Consider the following 13626-nt stretch of genomic DNA (forward strand, 5'->3'; position numbering starts at 1 on the left):
TTTGTACCCACTATAGACATACTAGTCTGTCAGACAGCATCCCTTTGTTTTCTGGTAACCAGGAAATGCAGGTGTTCAGGAGTGATTGTCCTAGGAGATGGAACACTTCTGTGTGTGTGTGTGTGTGTTTAAGGGAGAACTGTTAGTAACAGTAGGAAATCAGCAGTTTTATTCCACTTTTGCTCTGTTCTTCAAAAAATTGATAATAGAATTTCATTTTCTTTGGTGTTAGACAATACTTGTTTTCAAGCATTGCATTTCATAAATATTCTAAACAGGTTTGTCTGGTGTTCTTGGGTACTCCTGCCAGAGTCACTGTGTTTTAATTATTTTGGAAAATTTCCTAATATTTGCTTATAGCTTCCAGCATGTTTACTGTTTGTGCCATATGTAATAAATAAATTGTAATCATTATGAAGCACCTGTTCACAAGATTAATTTTATTTCATATTCATTCTTCTATCAAGAAAACTGAACCTGTTCTCATATTTCCCCTTTCTCCCTTCCAACAGTAAAAAGAACATAAGAAAGCAGCGAATGAAAATCTTATTCAATGTTGTTCTTGAAGCTCGTGAGCCAGGCTCAGGCAGAAGACTTTGTGATCTATTTATGGTTAAACCATCCAAAAAGGACTATCCTGATTATTATAAAATCATCTTAGAGCCAATGGACTTGAAAATAATTGAGCATAACATCCGCAATGACAAATACGCAGGGGAGGAGGGAATGATAGAAGACATGAAGCTGATGTTCCGGAATGCCAGGCACTACAACGAGGAGGGCTCCCAGGTGAGGGCGCGTGGGGGTCCGGGCTGGACGCCTGCCTTAGGTGGTTCTCCTCAGCGACTAGCATGATGTTTTGTCTTTCATTAGTTTTTTAAAAGTGGAGGCAGGACATTGTAAAGGTTAAAACTTTGTACTCTGTACAATTACCCCTCATTGCCTTGGGGAAGGGGATTGATCCCACGGGTTCCCGGACCCCTGCAGCACCAAAATCCATAGATTCTCAAGTCTCTTGTTTGAAATGTCATTACTGTTGACCGTCTGAATCTGCAGATTCCATGGATTCCGACTGTCGACTGTAATCTGACATCTTAGATTTGAGTCCTGTCTTTCTAATTCCTATGTAAGTAACTTATCTTTTCTGAGTCTCATCTGTAAAACAAGGTTAATAGTAGTACTTGCGTTAGGGTTGTGGGATTAGAGTGAGCTCATGTTTACAGAATATGTTACATAGTGCCTGGTATTCAAACACTCAAATGAAAGCCAAGGACAGTAAAATCTTTCATCATTATTGTTACTACTATCCTCAGTTACCATGCTTCTCTAAGGATAGTCTATAAAATGGTGTAATTAGATAAATAGAATGGGAAAGACTTGAGATCTCTTCAAGAAAATTAGAGATGTCAAGGGAATATTTCATGCAAGGATGGGCACAATAAAAGACGGTGTGGACCTAACAGAAGCAGAAAATATTAAGAAGAGGTGGCAAGAATACACAGAAGAAATCTACAAAAGAGGTCTTCATGACCCAGATAACCACGATGGTGTGAAAACTCACCTAGAGCCAGACATCCTAGAGTGTGAAGTCAAGTGGGCCTTAGGAAGCATCACTACGAACAAAGCTAGTGGAGGTGATGGAATTCCAGTTGAGCTATTTCAAATCCTGAAAGATGATGCTGTGAAAGTGCTGCACTCAATATGCCAGCAAATTTGGAAAACTCAGCAGTGGTCACAGGACTGGACAAGGTCAGTTTTCATTCCAATCCCAAAGAAAGGCAATCGCAAAGAAGGCTCAAACTACCTCACAATTGCACTCATCTCACACGCTAGCAAAGTAATGCTCAAAATTCTCCAAGCCAGGCTTCAGCAATTCGTGAACTGTGAACTTCCAGATGTTCAAGCTGGTTTTAGAAAAAGCAGAGGAACCAGAGATCGAATTGCCAACATCCGCTGGATCATCGAAAAAGAAGAGAGTTCCAGAAAAACATCTATTTCTGCTTTATTGACTATGCCAAAGCCTTTGACTGTGTGGATCACAATAAACTGTGGAAAATTCTGAAAGAGATGGGAATACCAGACCATCTGACCTGTCTCTTGAGAAACCTGTATGCAGGTCAGGAAGCAACATTTAGAACTGGACATGGAACAACAGGCTGGTTCCAAATAGGAAAAGGAGTACATCAAGGCTGTATATTTAAAAAAAAAAAAAAAGGCTGTATATTGGCACCCTGCTTTTTTAACTTACATGCAGAGTACATCATGAGAAACGCTGGGCTGGAAGAAGCACAAGCTGGAATCAAGATTGCTGGGAGAAATATCAATAACCTCAGATATGCAGACAATACCACCCTTATGGCAGAAAGTGAAGAGGAACTTAAAAAGCCTCTTGATGAAAGTGAAGGAGGAGAGTGAAAAAGTTGGCTTAAAGCTCAACATTCAGAAAACTAAGATCATGGCATCTGGTCCCATCACTTCATGGGAAATAGATGGGGAAACAGTGGAAACAGTATCAAACTTTATTTTTTTGGGCTCCAAAATCACTGCAGATGGTGATTGCAGGCATGAAATTAAAAGACCCTTACTCCTTGGAAGGAAAGTTATGACTAACCTGGATAGCATATTTAAAAGCAGAGACATTACTTTGCCAACAAAGGTTCGTCTAGTCAAGGTTATGGTTTTTCCAGTGGTCATGTATGGATGTGAGAGTTGGATGGTGAGGAAAGCTGAGCACCGAAGAATTGATGCTCTTGAACTGTGGTGTTGGAGAGGACTCTTGAGAGTCTCTTGGACTGCAAGGAGATCCAACCAGTCCATCCTAAAGGAGATCAGTCCTGGGTGTTCACTGGAAGGACTGATGCTGAAGCTGAAACTCCAATACTTTGGCCACCTCAGGCGAAGAGTTTACTCATTGTAAAAGACCCTAATCCTGGGAAGGATTGGGGGCAGGAGGAGAAGGGGATGATAGAGGATAAGATGGCTGGATGGCATCACCAACTCGATGGACATGGGTTTGGGTAGACTCTGGGAGTTGTTGACGGACAGGGAGGCCTGGCGTGCTACGGTTCATGGGGTCGCAAAGAGTCGGACACGACTGAGCAACTGAACTGAACTGACAACAGTGACCACAGGACTGGAAAAGGTCAGTTTTCATTCCAATGCTGAAGAAAGGCCATCCCAAAGACTGTTCAAACTACCACACAATTGCACTCGTCTCACACGCTTGCAAAGTAATGCTCAAAATTCTCCAAGCCAGGCTTCAACAGTACATGAGCTGAGAACTTCCAGATATTCAAGCTTGATTTTAAAAAGGCAGAGGAACCAGAGATCAAATTGCCAACATCCATTGGATTATAGAAAAAGCAAGAGAATTCCAGAAAAACATCTCCTGCTTCGTTGACTACACTGAAGCCTTTGACTGTGTGGATCACAATAAACTGTGGAAAATTCTTAAAGAGACGGGAATACCAGACCACCTTAGCTGCCTCCTGAGAAACCTGTTATGCAGGTCAGAAGCAGCAGTTAGAACCAAACATGGAACAACGAACTGGTTCCATATTGGAAAATGAGTACGTCAAGGCTATATATTGTCACCTGCTTATAGTATGTTCGGAGTACATCATGTGAAATGTTGGACTGGATGAAGCAAAAGTTAGAATCCACATTGCTAGGAGAAATATCAGTAACCTCAGATATGTAGATAGATGATTACCACCCTTATAGCAGAAAGTGAAGAGGAACTAAAGAGCCTCTTGATAAAGGCGAAAGAAGAGAGTGAAACAACTGGCTTAAAACTCAGCATTCAAAAAACGAAGATCCTGGCATCTCGTCCCATCACTTTACGGCAGATAGATTGGGAAACAGTGGAGACAGTGGCAGACTTTATTTTCTTGGGCTCCGAAATCACTGCAGATGATGACTGCAGCCATGAAATTGAAAGATGCTTGCTCCTAGGAAGAAAAGCTATGACCAACCTATACAGCATATTTAAAAGCAGACACGTTACTTCGCTGACAAAGGTTTGTATAGTCAGAGCTGTGGTTTTTCTAGTAGTCATGTAAGAATGTGAGAATTGGACCATAAAGAAAGCTGATTGGCAAAGAATTGATACTTTTGAACTCTGGTATTGGGGAAGACTCTTGAGAGTCCCTTGGACTGCGAAGAGATCAAACCAATCAATCCTAAAGGAAATCAATCCTAAGCATTCATTGGAAGGACTGAAGCTGAAGCTCCAGTACTTTTGCCACCTGATGCGAAGAGCCCACTCGTTAGAAAAGACCCTGATGCTGGGAAAGATTGAGGGCAGGAGGAGAAGGGGACAACAGAGGATGAGATGGTTGGATGGCATCACCGACTCAACGGATATGAGTTTGAGCAAACTCCGGGAGCTGTGAAGGATAGGGAAACCTGGTGTGCTGTAGTCCATGGGGTCAAAAAGAGTTGGACACAAATGAGCACCTGAAAAACAACAGCAGCAATATAAATAATAGGATATTTTCAATAAAACACCTTTAAATAATTGGTTTTGTTAGGAAGCATCTTGATTTTCAGTTCTTCATCAGTAAAGCTATGATATATTCTTCCTTTCATATATTTTTCTACTCAGTATCCTTTATCTACTTTATTTTTTATTAATAAATTGAAGTATAAGTGACGTGCATTTCAAGTGTACAACATGGTGGTTGAATATTTGCATATATTGCGAAATGATCACATTAAGTCTAGTTAATACCCATCACCATTTGCAGTTAACAATTTTTTTTCTTGTGATGAGAACTTGTAAGATCTACTATCTTAGCATCCTGCAAATATACAATACAGTGTTACTAAGTATAGTTGCCATGCTGTACATTACATCCCCATGATTTATTTATTTTATAGCTGGAGTTTGTACCTTTTGACCCTGTTACTCATCTTGCCCATCCTCTGGCAGCCATCAGTCTATTCTCTGTATCTATGAACTTGAGATTTTTGGGGGGCCGAGGAATGGTATTTTAGTTTCCTTATAAGTGAGATCATAGAGTTTTGTCTTTGTCCATCTTACCTTACTTATTTCATTTAGCACAATGCCCTCAGGATTTGTCTTCCATGTTGTTGCAGATGGTAGGATTTCATTCTTTTTATGACTGAATGGTGTTCCTGTCTGTGTGTGACGTGTTCTTTATCCAGTCACTCTTCCATGAACACTTAGGTTGTTTCCATGTCTTGGCCATTGTAAATATGCTGCAGTGAACATGGTTTGGAGGTCCATTTTAGGCTTCAGAAGGCTTCAGAAACTCTTTTCTGAGTTTTCTTTGCTACTCTAAGTTTCCCAGAAATGAAAGTACTTTTTCAAATCATTTATATTTCCATTCTTATGTTACTGCATTTGAATATAAAATAAAGTAGGCGCCGAGGATGCTTGTAATCAGAGAAATGGTTCTCTTCTGTCATTGGGGTTTACACTGTCTCCTCAGTGTCACTGGGTAATGTGCCACTTGTCTGCCACTGGTAGAGCAGAAAGCCACCCTTAAGAGAGATCCGTCGTTCCTTCAGTCCCTCTGCTCTGGGGGTATTTCTTTGGCCTGGGGCGGGGAGTGTGGGAGGGGGCAACTGTGGGGCCGAGCCACTGGGTGAGGAACTTTGTCCTCGGCTATGTATCATCACCCCTGGCTCAGCCTCCCGAGAGAGAGACTAAGCAGAGATTATTGCTTTTCACAGACCAGATTCCAGGCTATGAGCGCACACTGACAGTAGATCTCTTTTAATAATACTTGAGATGTTTTTCTCCAACTATCATGTATTTTTAATTTCCATTGAGCTAAGTCTGCTACCTAGGGGGTCCAGTGTAAGAGAGATTTATGAAGAAACAGCACATGTAAATATGTTGCAGAACTTCTGCAGAAACTTGTAGTGATTCTGCTACAGTAATTCTCAAACTTCAGCCAGCATGGGTGCACATTAGAAATACCTGGAAAGCTTTAAACAATGAACCAAGACCCATCCCACAGAGATGGGATTTGTTGCTCTGTTGTGATCTCAGACTTTATTGCTTTAGTTCTCAACTGTCCTAACCTGTGTTTTTAAAACTACTTTATGGATACATACACTTCAATAGAAAGCTTCTTAGAAAATAATTGTAATTTTATTTGTAATTGAATATAGGTGTACAATGATGCACACATCCTGGAGAAGTTACTCAAGGATAAAAGGAAAGAGCTGGGCCCACTGCCTGATGATGATGACATGGCATCTCCCAAACTCAAGCTGAGTAAGGCAGCCTCACACTTCATGGTTCAGTTCAGTCTGTCAAGTATGGGTTGGTTGGTTTAGTTGCTAAGTCGTGTCTGACTGTTGCGACCCCATGGACTGTAGCCTACCAGGCTCCTCTGTCCATGGGATTCTCCACGTAAGAATATTGGAGTGGGTTGCTATTTCCTGATTTACTGAAATATTTAATTAATTGGTGAACATAATTGAACTTGCACTCCAGCACAGAGTTTCTTGGTTTCTCTCAAGCACTCTCTTCTGTATTTTAAGTAAACATAAAAGCGCATAAGGAATAGAAGAATATAATGTCAAAAGGTTTTGTTTACTTTTTTTGAATGCAGTGGACATTTTGTAAATGTTAAATAGTGATTCTAGATACTTTTTCTACATGTGATGCCTGGAAGAAGTATAGGGGCAGGTTTTAATTTTCTTCCTGTTTTTAGGTCTGTTTGTCTCCTAAGTTACTGGAATTAAAAGTGAGTCCCCCCTCCAAAAATTGTGAGTCCCTCCTAGACAGAATTTGAGAGGTTAGAGATGTCTAGCTACTGTACTGTAAGTTAACTCAGCTATCTGTTGAGTGTGGGCTGTGAATGGTTGTTATGTTAAAAACTGTGAGAGGGACTTAGCTGGCAGTCCATAGGTTAGGACTTTGCCTTCCAGTGCAGGGGTTAGGGTTTGGTCCTGGTTGAGGAGCTGGGACCCCCAAGCCTTGCAGCCAAAAAACAAAACAAACCACATAAAAAAGTAGTAGTATTGTAGCAAATTCTGTAAAGACTTTAAAAATGGTCATGTCCAAAAAACAAAGCAAACTGAAAAGAGAAGAAAGAAAGCAAAAATAATTAGTACCATTGGGCTAAAGAAGAGGTTTCTGCCTTATTTAAAATATATAAATAAATACAAAACAAATGATAGTGGTGTTGTCAAATATTCTCTAGAGTTATATTTGCTAAAATGGATAGAACAAACTCTGATTTTTTGTATGGAATGACTAAACTGAATTTGCAATAGTTTTGGGTATGATTTATTGGGTAAGTGATCATTCCTTTTTGTTAAGCTACTTATTTATTTTTTCATGTAATTATAAAAGCATACAACAATGAAAACCTTCTAATTTTTCACTTGCAGGAATGAAAGTCTCCTAATTTATAGGGACATAATATCTTTTAAAACTAAAATTAATTATATAAGTTGAGTTAAGAAACTAATGACAGATACTTTATTTATTTTTTTTTTCCTAAAAAACAAAACACAATAATTTTTACAACTCATTTAATGGCAACTGGTATTCATCAAACTAGCAATGGTTATCTTCAAAAATTATCACACTAGCTGTGCTACCATTTCTCAAGGTTGATCAGATACCTAGAGTCACAGACAATTCCCACACAAGATACATCATGTAAATCAGACTTGGTTTATCACCAGCATTTATAAAACCAGACCTAGGAAAGAACTAGGTCTGGGGACACATGCATGGTCTTAATATAGCGAATGTTTAGCCTGCCCTGATTATTACAAAATCAGAACAGCGAGAATATTCGCAGATGACAGATACTTTAATAGTAACTGTATTGGTTATTATTTAGTTAATAGTAAATATAGAACTAAATTATATAAATACATGTATATATTTTTTTAAAGTTCAGGGAGAGGAGATTTTACCATGCAGTGTTAATTTTCTTTTCATTTCTCAGTGTTATATTATGAAAAACTCAAAACATACACAAATATAAAGAACAGTACAATGAATCCCTGTCTATACCTGTTACTCAGCATTTATCAAGATTGTGTCATACTTATTTCCTATATTCCTTTTGCCCTTCTTTTTTCTTTGTTCTGAATTATAAGACACATCCAGTCATGTCATTTTATTTCTATATAATTCATTATGCATCTTTAAAATATGCAGATACTTTCTTAAATAATCATGACATCATTGTCACACATTACAAAATTAGGAGTTTCTTGGTTTCCTCTAATGGCTTATAAATTTTCAAATTTTACTGATTGTCTCACAAATATATTTTTACAGTTGGTTTCTTCCAATCAGGATCTAGTTAAGTTCTGTGTATTACATTTGATTATTTTACTTAAACTCATACTTCAGAGCAATCCTCCTCCTTTTTTTCATCCTCCTGCTGTTGACTCTAGAAACCTGGTCACTTCCTTGTACAGTCCAGAGTTCTTAGTCACTTAGTTTACTTCCTTAGGATGTCAGTTTACTTTTTCCTTATTTCTTATAAATGGACATTGACTTCAATGGCTTGATTAGATGCAGTTTCAACTTGTCAAGTAAGGTCCACACATTGCATTTGATTGATAGTTCTTTTAGTCTGCAAGTTCTCCGTCTCTTTTTGTCTTGCAGTCTGTTAAGGAAATTGGGTTTGTACTATAGTTTTCCACAGTCTAGGTTTTGGTAATTGTATCCCTTTGGTGCAGTTTTCACGTGTTCCTTTGTCCTTTGTATTTCCTATAAATTGGTAGTTGATCAGATCTAGATTTTAAATTTGATTCTTCACTCACTTTGGCACAGAAACTGACATAAGAGGTAGTATAGTCTTCCATCAGGTGGCATGTGATACCTGGTTGTTTCTTTAAATTATGTTAATAGCTATTGATGCATGCTACATAAATTTACTGAAGAGATGTAAAGTAGTACTAGTTTAATTTTATCATTGCTTGCTCAGTTACTAACTGAAATCCTTCTATGTAGAGAAACTGCCTCATCCGTATTTGGTTACCCAGTGGATGGGTTTTTTGTTTGTATATATTGTTTTGGTTTTTGAAAGGATAAAAGCTAGATTTCCCTTTTCATTTACCAGTTTTCAAAGAGACAAGGTAGTGCATTGGCTTACTAAAATCCTGCAGCATCTACCCCATTGTTTGTTTTTATTTATCATTAAGGACTATTAGATTTAAACATATTCTTGAGTTTTAACCCATTGCAATTATGGTTCTTGTTGATATTTAATGTTGTCCCAGGCTGGCTGCTGTGGTGTTTTGAGCTGACCATAGTAAGAAGTCGTTGATAGACTCTTACTGTCTAGCGTCTCAAGATACAGCAGACTGATCTTGTGTAGACTGGGAATCAACCATTTGCCGAAGAGCTAATTACATTAGTTTTTGAAATCAGTATTCTAAAAATATAGTCAGAATTATTTAGGGGTATACTGCAACTGGGTTGGTCACTGTTTCTAGAATTTTCAGTGGACGGGGCTAAGAAATTTTGTATTTTATATTTAAAGAGAAAATTCTCCGTAAGTTCATATTGATACTCTTCAGTTGAGATGCCAAGCCACAAGGTTTTTATTCAGTGTCCTCTGTTTTAATGTGTTTATCTCTTTTTCTGCCTTGATGAAAATCTCAGTTCACAGGAGATGGAATTAGAGTGTCACATAACTGCTCATTTCCTTTATTCTGCCTTATTCACACTATCTCAACATACCAGTACTTACTGTCCCACCAAAAATATGAGTACTGAAAATAGTTTGTTTTTCTAGTCCTTTCTTTGTTGATGGGATATATTTCACTAGAAAAATGCTAATTACTTTTTTTATACATCACTTGAAATAATTCCTTCCTTGTGGTTAGGCTATCAACTATATACAAATTTAGGTTCATTTGTTTTATCCATTTAACATTAAATCTTTTATTTTAGGTAGGAAGAGTGGTATTTCTCCTAAAAAATCAAAATACATGACTCCAATGCAGCAGAAACTAAATGAAGTCTATGAAGCTGTAAAGAACTATACTGATAAGAGGGGTCGCCGTCTCAGTGCCATATTTCTGAGGCTTCCCTCCAGATCCGAGCTGCCTGACTACTATTTGACCATTAAAAAGCCCATGGACATGGAAAAAATTCGAAGTCACATGATGGCCAACAAATACCAAGATATAGACTCCATGGTTGAGGACTTCGTCATGATGTTTAACAATGCTTGTACATACAATGAGCCTGAGTCTTTGATCTACAAAGATGCCCTTGTCCTACACAAAGTCCTGCTTGAAACTCGGAGAGACTTAGAAGGAGATGAGGACTCGCATGTCCCAAATGTAACCTTGCTGATTCAGGAGCTTATCCATAATCTTTTTGTGTCAGTCATGAGTCATCAGGATGATGAAGGAAGATGCTACAGTGATTCATTAGCAGAAATTCCTGCTGTGGATCCCAGCTTTCCAAACAAACCTCCTCTTACTTTTGACATAATTAGGAAGAATGTTGAAAATAACCGCTACCGACGGCTTGATTTATTTCAAGAGCATATGTTTGAAGTATTGGAGAGGGCAAGAAGGATGAATCGGTATGTTTTCAGAGTCATTCCTTTTTGAGAAGGTGTGACATTTAATGTAAAATAGAAGAAAGAATTTGCTTTGATGTGCTCTTTCAGCATACAGTTGGTGGGGTGCTATTTTGAATTTTAATTAGAATGTATAGAGAGTAAGAATGTTCTAGGGAAGAGAAGACACATTACTGAATTGTCTAGGGCCAATGAGGGGAAGAAATGAGAGACAAAATTGAGGATATGTTGAAAAGGATAAACTTTTAAAATACAGCCTTTCCTAGAACATATATTTTAAAAGGATGGAATGCTTTTAATTAGAAATTATAATAGGATTTTTTCTTTTAAAGTTTGAGTTCAGTACAAGTGTGCTTTAAATAAAGTAGCTCTAAAATATTGATCTGAGCTTACACTGATTTAAATTTGATTGCCATTTCAGACTCCTCAAAGGGCTTCTTTTTAATTTCAGATTTGTCACTTTTAAGTTCATTCTGCAGACATTAAATGTTATGAAAAGAAGAGGCAGTCAAATTTAAATTTCCATCAAACTTAAATCCCCTTCAAATTTTGATCTATGCTGTATATTTGTCACACAACAATAGCATATACTCAGCTGTGGAAACAGTTTCAGTTCAGCAATTATGGTGTGTCTTCTTTGTGCTCTTGGGATCACTTGGGGAGAATCAAAGAGTTAAGAATACAAACCCTACCTTCCTAGAGCTTATTATCTGTCATGCTGATTGCTAGACCTTTAGTCAGTGGGCATGGGGTAATTCCAGTCAGGGACTTTATGAAGCCTGGGTTTGCTCTGGATCTTGAAAGAAAAGTGAAAAGTAATATTTGCTGTTCCTATTGAGTGCTTGCCCTTTGTAAAGTACCATGTAGACGATCTCTAACCCTTACTATAGCCATCATAGGTAAGCAATAATCTTCCAATTTGTATATGAAGACGTGCACGACAGAGAGAAGTAACTTGCCATAGTCACACAACTAGTAAGTGCAGTGGCTTATCTTGTTCCTCACTGCAGAGCGCTGCTGCTGAGCCAGTCACCAGGAGGCCAGTCAAGAGTACAGCCGGGGATGGTAAGACTTGAGCTCTGTGCTCTAAGAGCTTAAAGTCTGATAGTTGGAACAGCACCTGTGCTTAGGGAGCAGTCATTCCCGGCATGAGATAACATTTCAGGACTTGGTTGGTATTTAGTAAGATGGTGGAGTAATAAACTTCTTTAGGGTTCTAAAGAGCATGAGATATCAGGGAAGCATGGGGAAATGGGTGGGATTCACATCAGGTAAGTGGTGTGAGTAAAGGCATAAGGTTAGGAAATGAGTGTGGTGTGTTCCCAGGACAGGTAGAGTTAGGGTCAGGTTGGAGAGGCCTCTGAGAGACACGTTTCAGATACGGTCCTTATTCTTCAACAGTGCAGGGAGAAATAAAGAGAAATAAAGCGGGGGCGGGGGGGGAGTGCATCCTGCAGTCAGAATCTGTGTTCAGTTATTTCTTAGTTTTCATTTATCCTAAAAATAGTTATTGAATGTAGCTACCAGTTATGAGCATGCTCTGGATACATGGAATATACCAGTGGGCAAAACAGATAAACCCTTCCCTCATAGAGCTTAGAGTTCTATTCGTGTTCTCAGTTTACTTAAATAGTCCTCAAGTCTAAAGTCACTCCTCTTCTCCCTACCCCACACCCTACCCCCATTACTTCTTAGGCTTAGTTCTGTGAATGAGTCTTCCAAAATACATTTGTCTCTTAGATTATTATTGGGCTTCCCTCGTGGCTCAGATGGTAAAGAGTCTGCCTGCAGTTCAGGAGACCTGGGTTTGATCCCTGGGTCGGGAAGATCCCCTAGAGAAGGAAATGGCAACCCACTCCACTATCCCTTGCCTGGAAAATTCCATGGACGAGGAGCCTGGCAGGCTATACTCCATGGAGTCGCAGAGAGTCAGACACGACTGAGCGACTTCACTTTCTTTCTTTCTTAGATTATTAGCAGCTTTGTTCCTTGCATAGATGATATGATTATTGTAGGAACTAAGCAGATTTCTGTCTGTTAGAAATAAGCTCTTTTCTTTCTTTGTCTGAAGTTTCACTTTCTGCAGTTTCAGTTACCCAAGATCAGCCCAGATCCAAAAATACTAAATGAAAAATCCAGAAGGAAACAATTTGTAATTTTTAAATTACACAATTTAATTTTTAAATTACATGATGTTCTGAGTGTGTGATGGAATTATAAATCTGCCCTTTGAATGTAGCATGGATTATCAAAAGTGCATTTTCAGGTTTTTTTGTGTGTGTAATAAAGTTTTATTAAAGTATAAAGGAGATAGAGAAAGCTTCTGACATAGGCATCAGAAGGGGGCAAAGAGTACCCCTTTGCTAGTGTTAGCAATGGAGTTATATACTCTCCAGTGAATCCAAAGAATGTCTGGAGGTTGCAAAGACCTCACCAGACCCACTCCCATAATTTATATTTTAAGATAACAGAGTTGGCTAGAAGGTTTAATCCAAAGATTGTCCTCAGGCAGGATACATCCTTGTAAAGACCAGACCTAGTCCCATAATTTACATTTTAAGATAACAGAATTAGCCAGAGGGTTTAATCCAGAGACTGTCCTCAGGCAGGATACATTACTGTTATATAATCCTAAGGAATGTAAAAGGAGAAAAAGTAAAAAAGTTTGTCCTTTCTTCCTCCTTGAATAGCATTTTCAGCTTTAATTTTATACTTGTAACTATAAGCTCTTATAGAATTAATTTCAAGTGAACAGCCTTCCGGAGAAGGCAATGGCACCCCACTCCAGTACTCTTGCCTGGAAAATCCCATGTACGGAGGAGCCTGGTAGGCTGCAGTTCATTGCATCGCACAGAGTCGGACACGACTGAAGCAACTTGGCAGCAGCAGCAGCAGAACAGCCTTCAGAAGTCTCTATTCAGAAAATAGGCATCAAAATGGTGTTGTTCGAGTTTCTTCCCTTGGCCAGTTTTAGTTTTATTGTTTTCCTACAAGTGTTAGCATTTCTGTAACCTGAAAAGATTCCAGAATCTTCCTGGAAACACTCATCTGGGTTGTTATTGGCAGTGTTTTAGGCTGC

At 38.7% G+C, this 13626-nt stretch overlaps 1 protein-coding gene and 1 non-coding gene across 35 annotated transcripts in view; one reads left to right on the forward strand and one right to left on the reverse strand.

The window, feature by feature from the left end:
* Positions 1-13626, forward strand: part of PBRM1 (polybromo 1) — a 105127-nt gene that overhangs the window by 48626 nt on the left and 42875 nt on the right. For all 34 annotated transcript variants that reach the window (XM_065933517.1, XM_065933519.1, XM_065933507.1 and 31 more), the window contains 3 exons: positions 513-789; positions 6145-6250; positions 9908-10550. In XM_065933517.1, coding sequence (XP_065789589.1) covers positions 513-789; positions 6145-6250; positions 9908-10550 — 1026 coding nt within the window. The remainder of the gene's footprint in view (positions 1-512; positions 790-6144; positions 6251-9907; positions 10551-13626) is intronic.
* Positions 7663-7793, reverse strand: LOC136168088 (small nucleolar RNA SNORA72). Its single transcript, XR_010663242.1, has one exon. It is a non-coding gene; the product is annotated as a small nucleolar RNA SNORA72 (small nucleolar RNA).

This window comes from Muntiacus reevesi, chromosome 4 (genome assembly GCF_963930625.1).
Source record: "Muntiacus reevesi chromosome 4, mMunRee1.1, whole genome shotgun sequence".
NCBI classification, from domain to species: domain Eukaryota; kingdom Metazoa; phylum Chordata; class Mammalia; order Artiodactyla; family Cervidae; genus Muntiacus; species Muntiacus reevesi.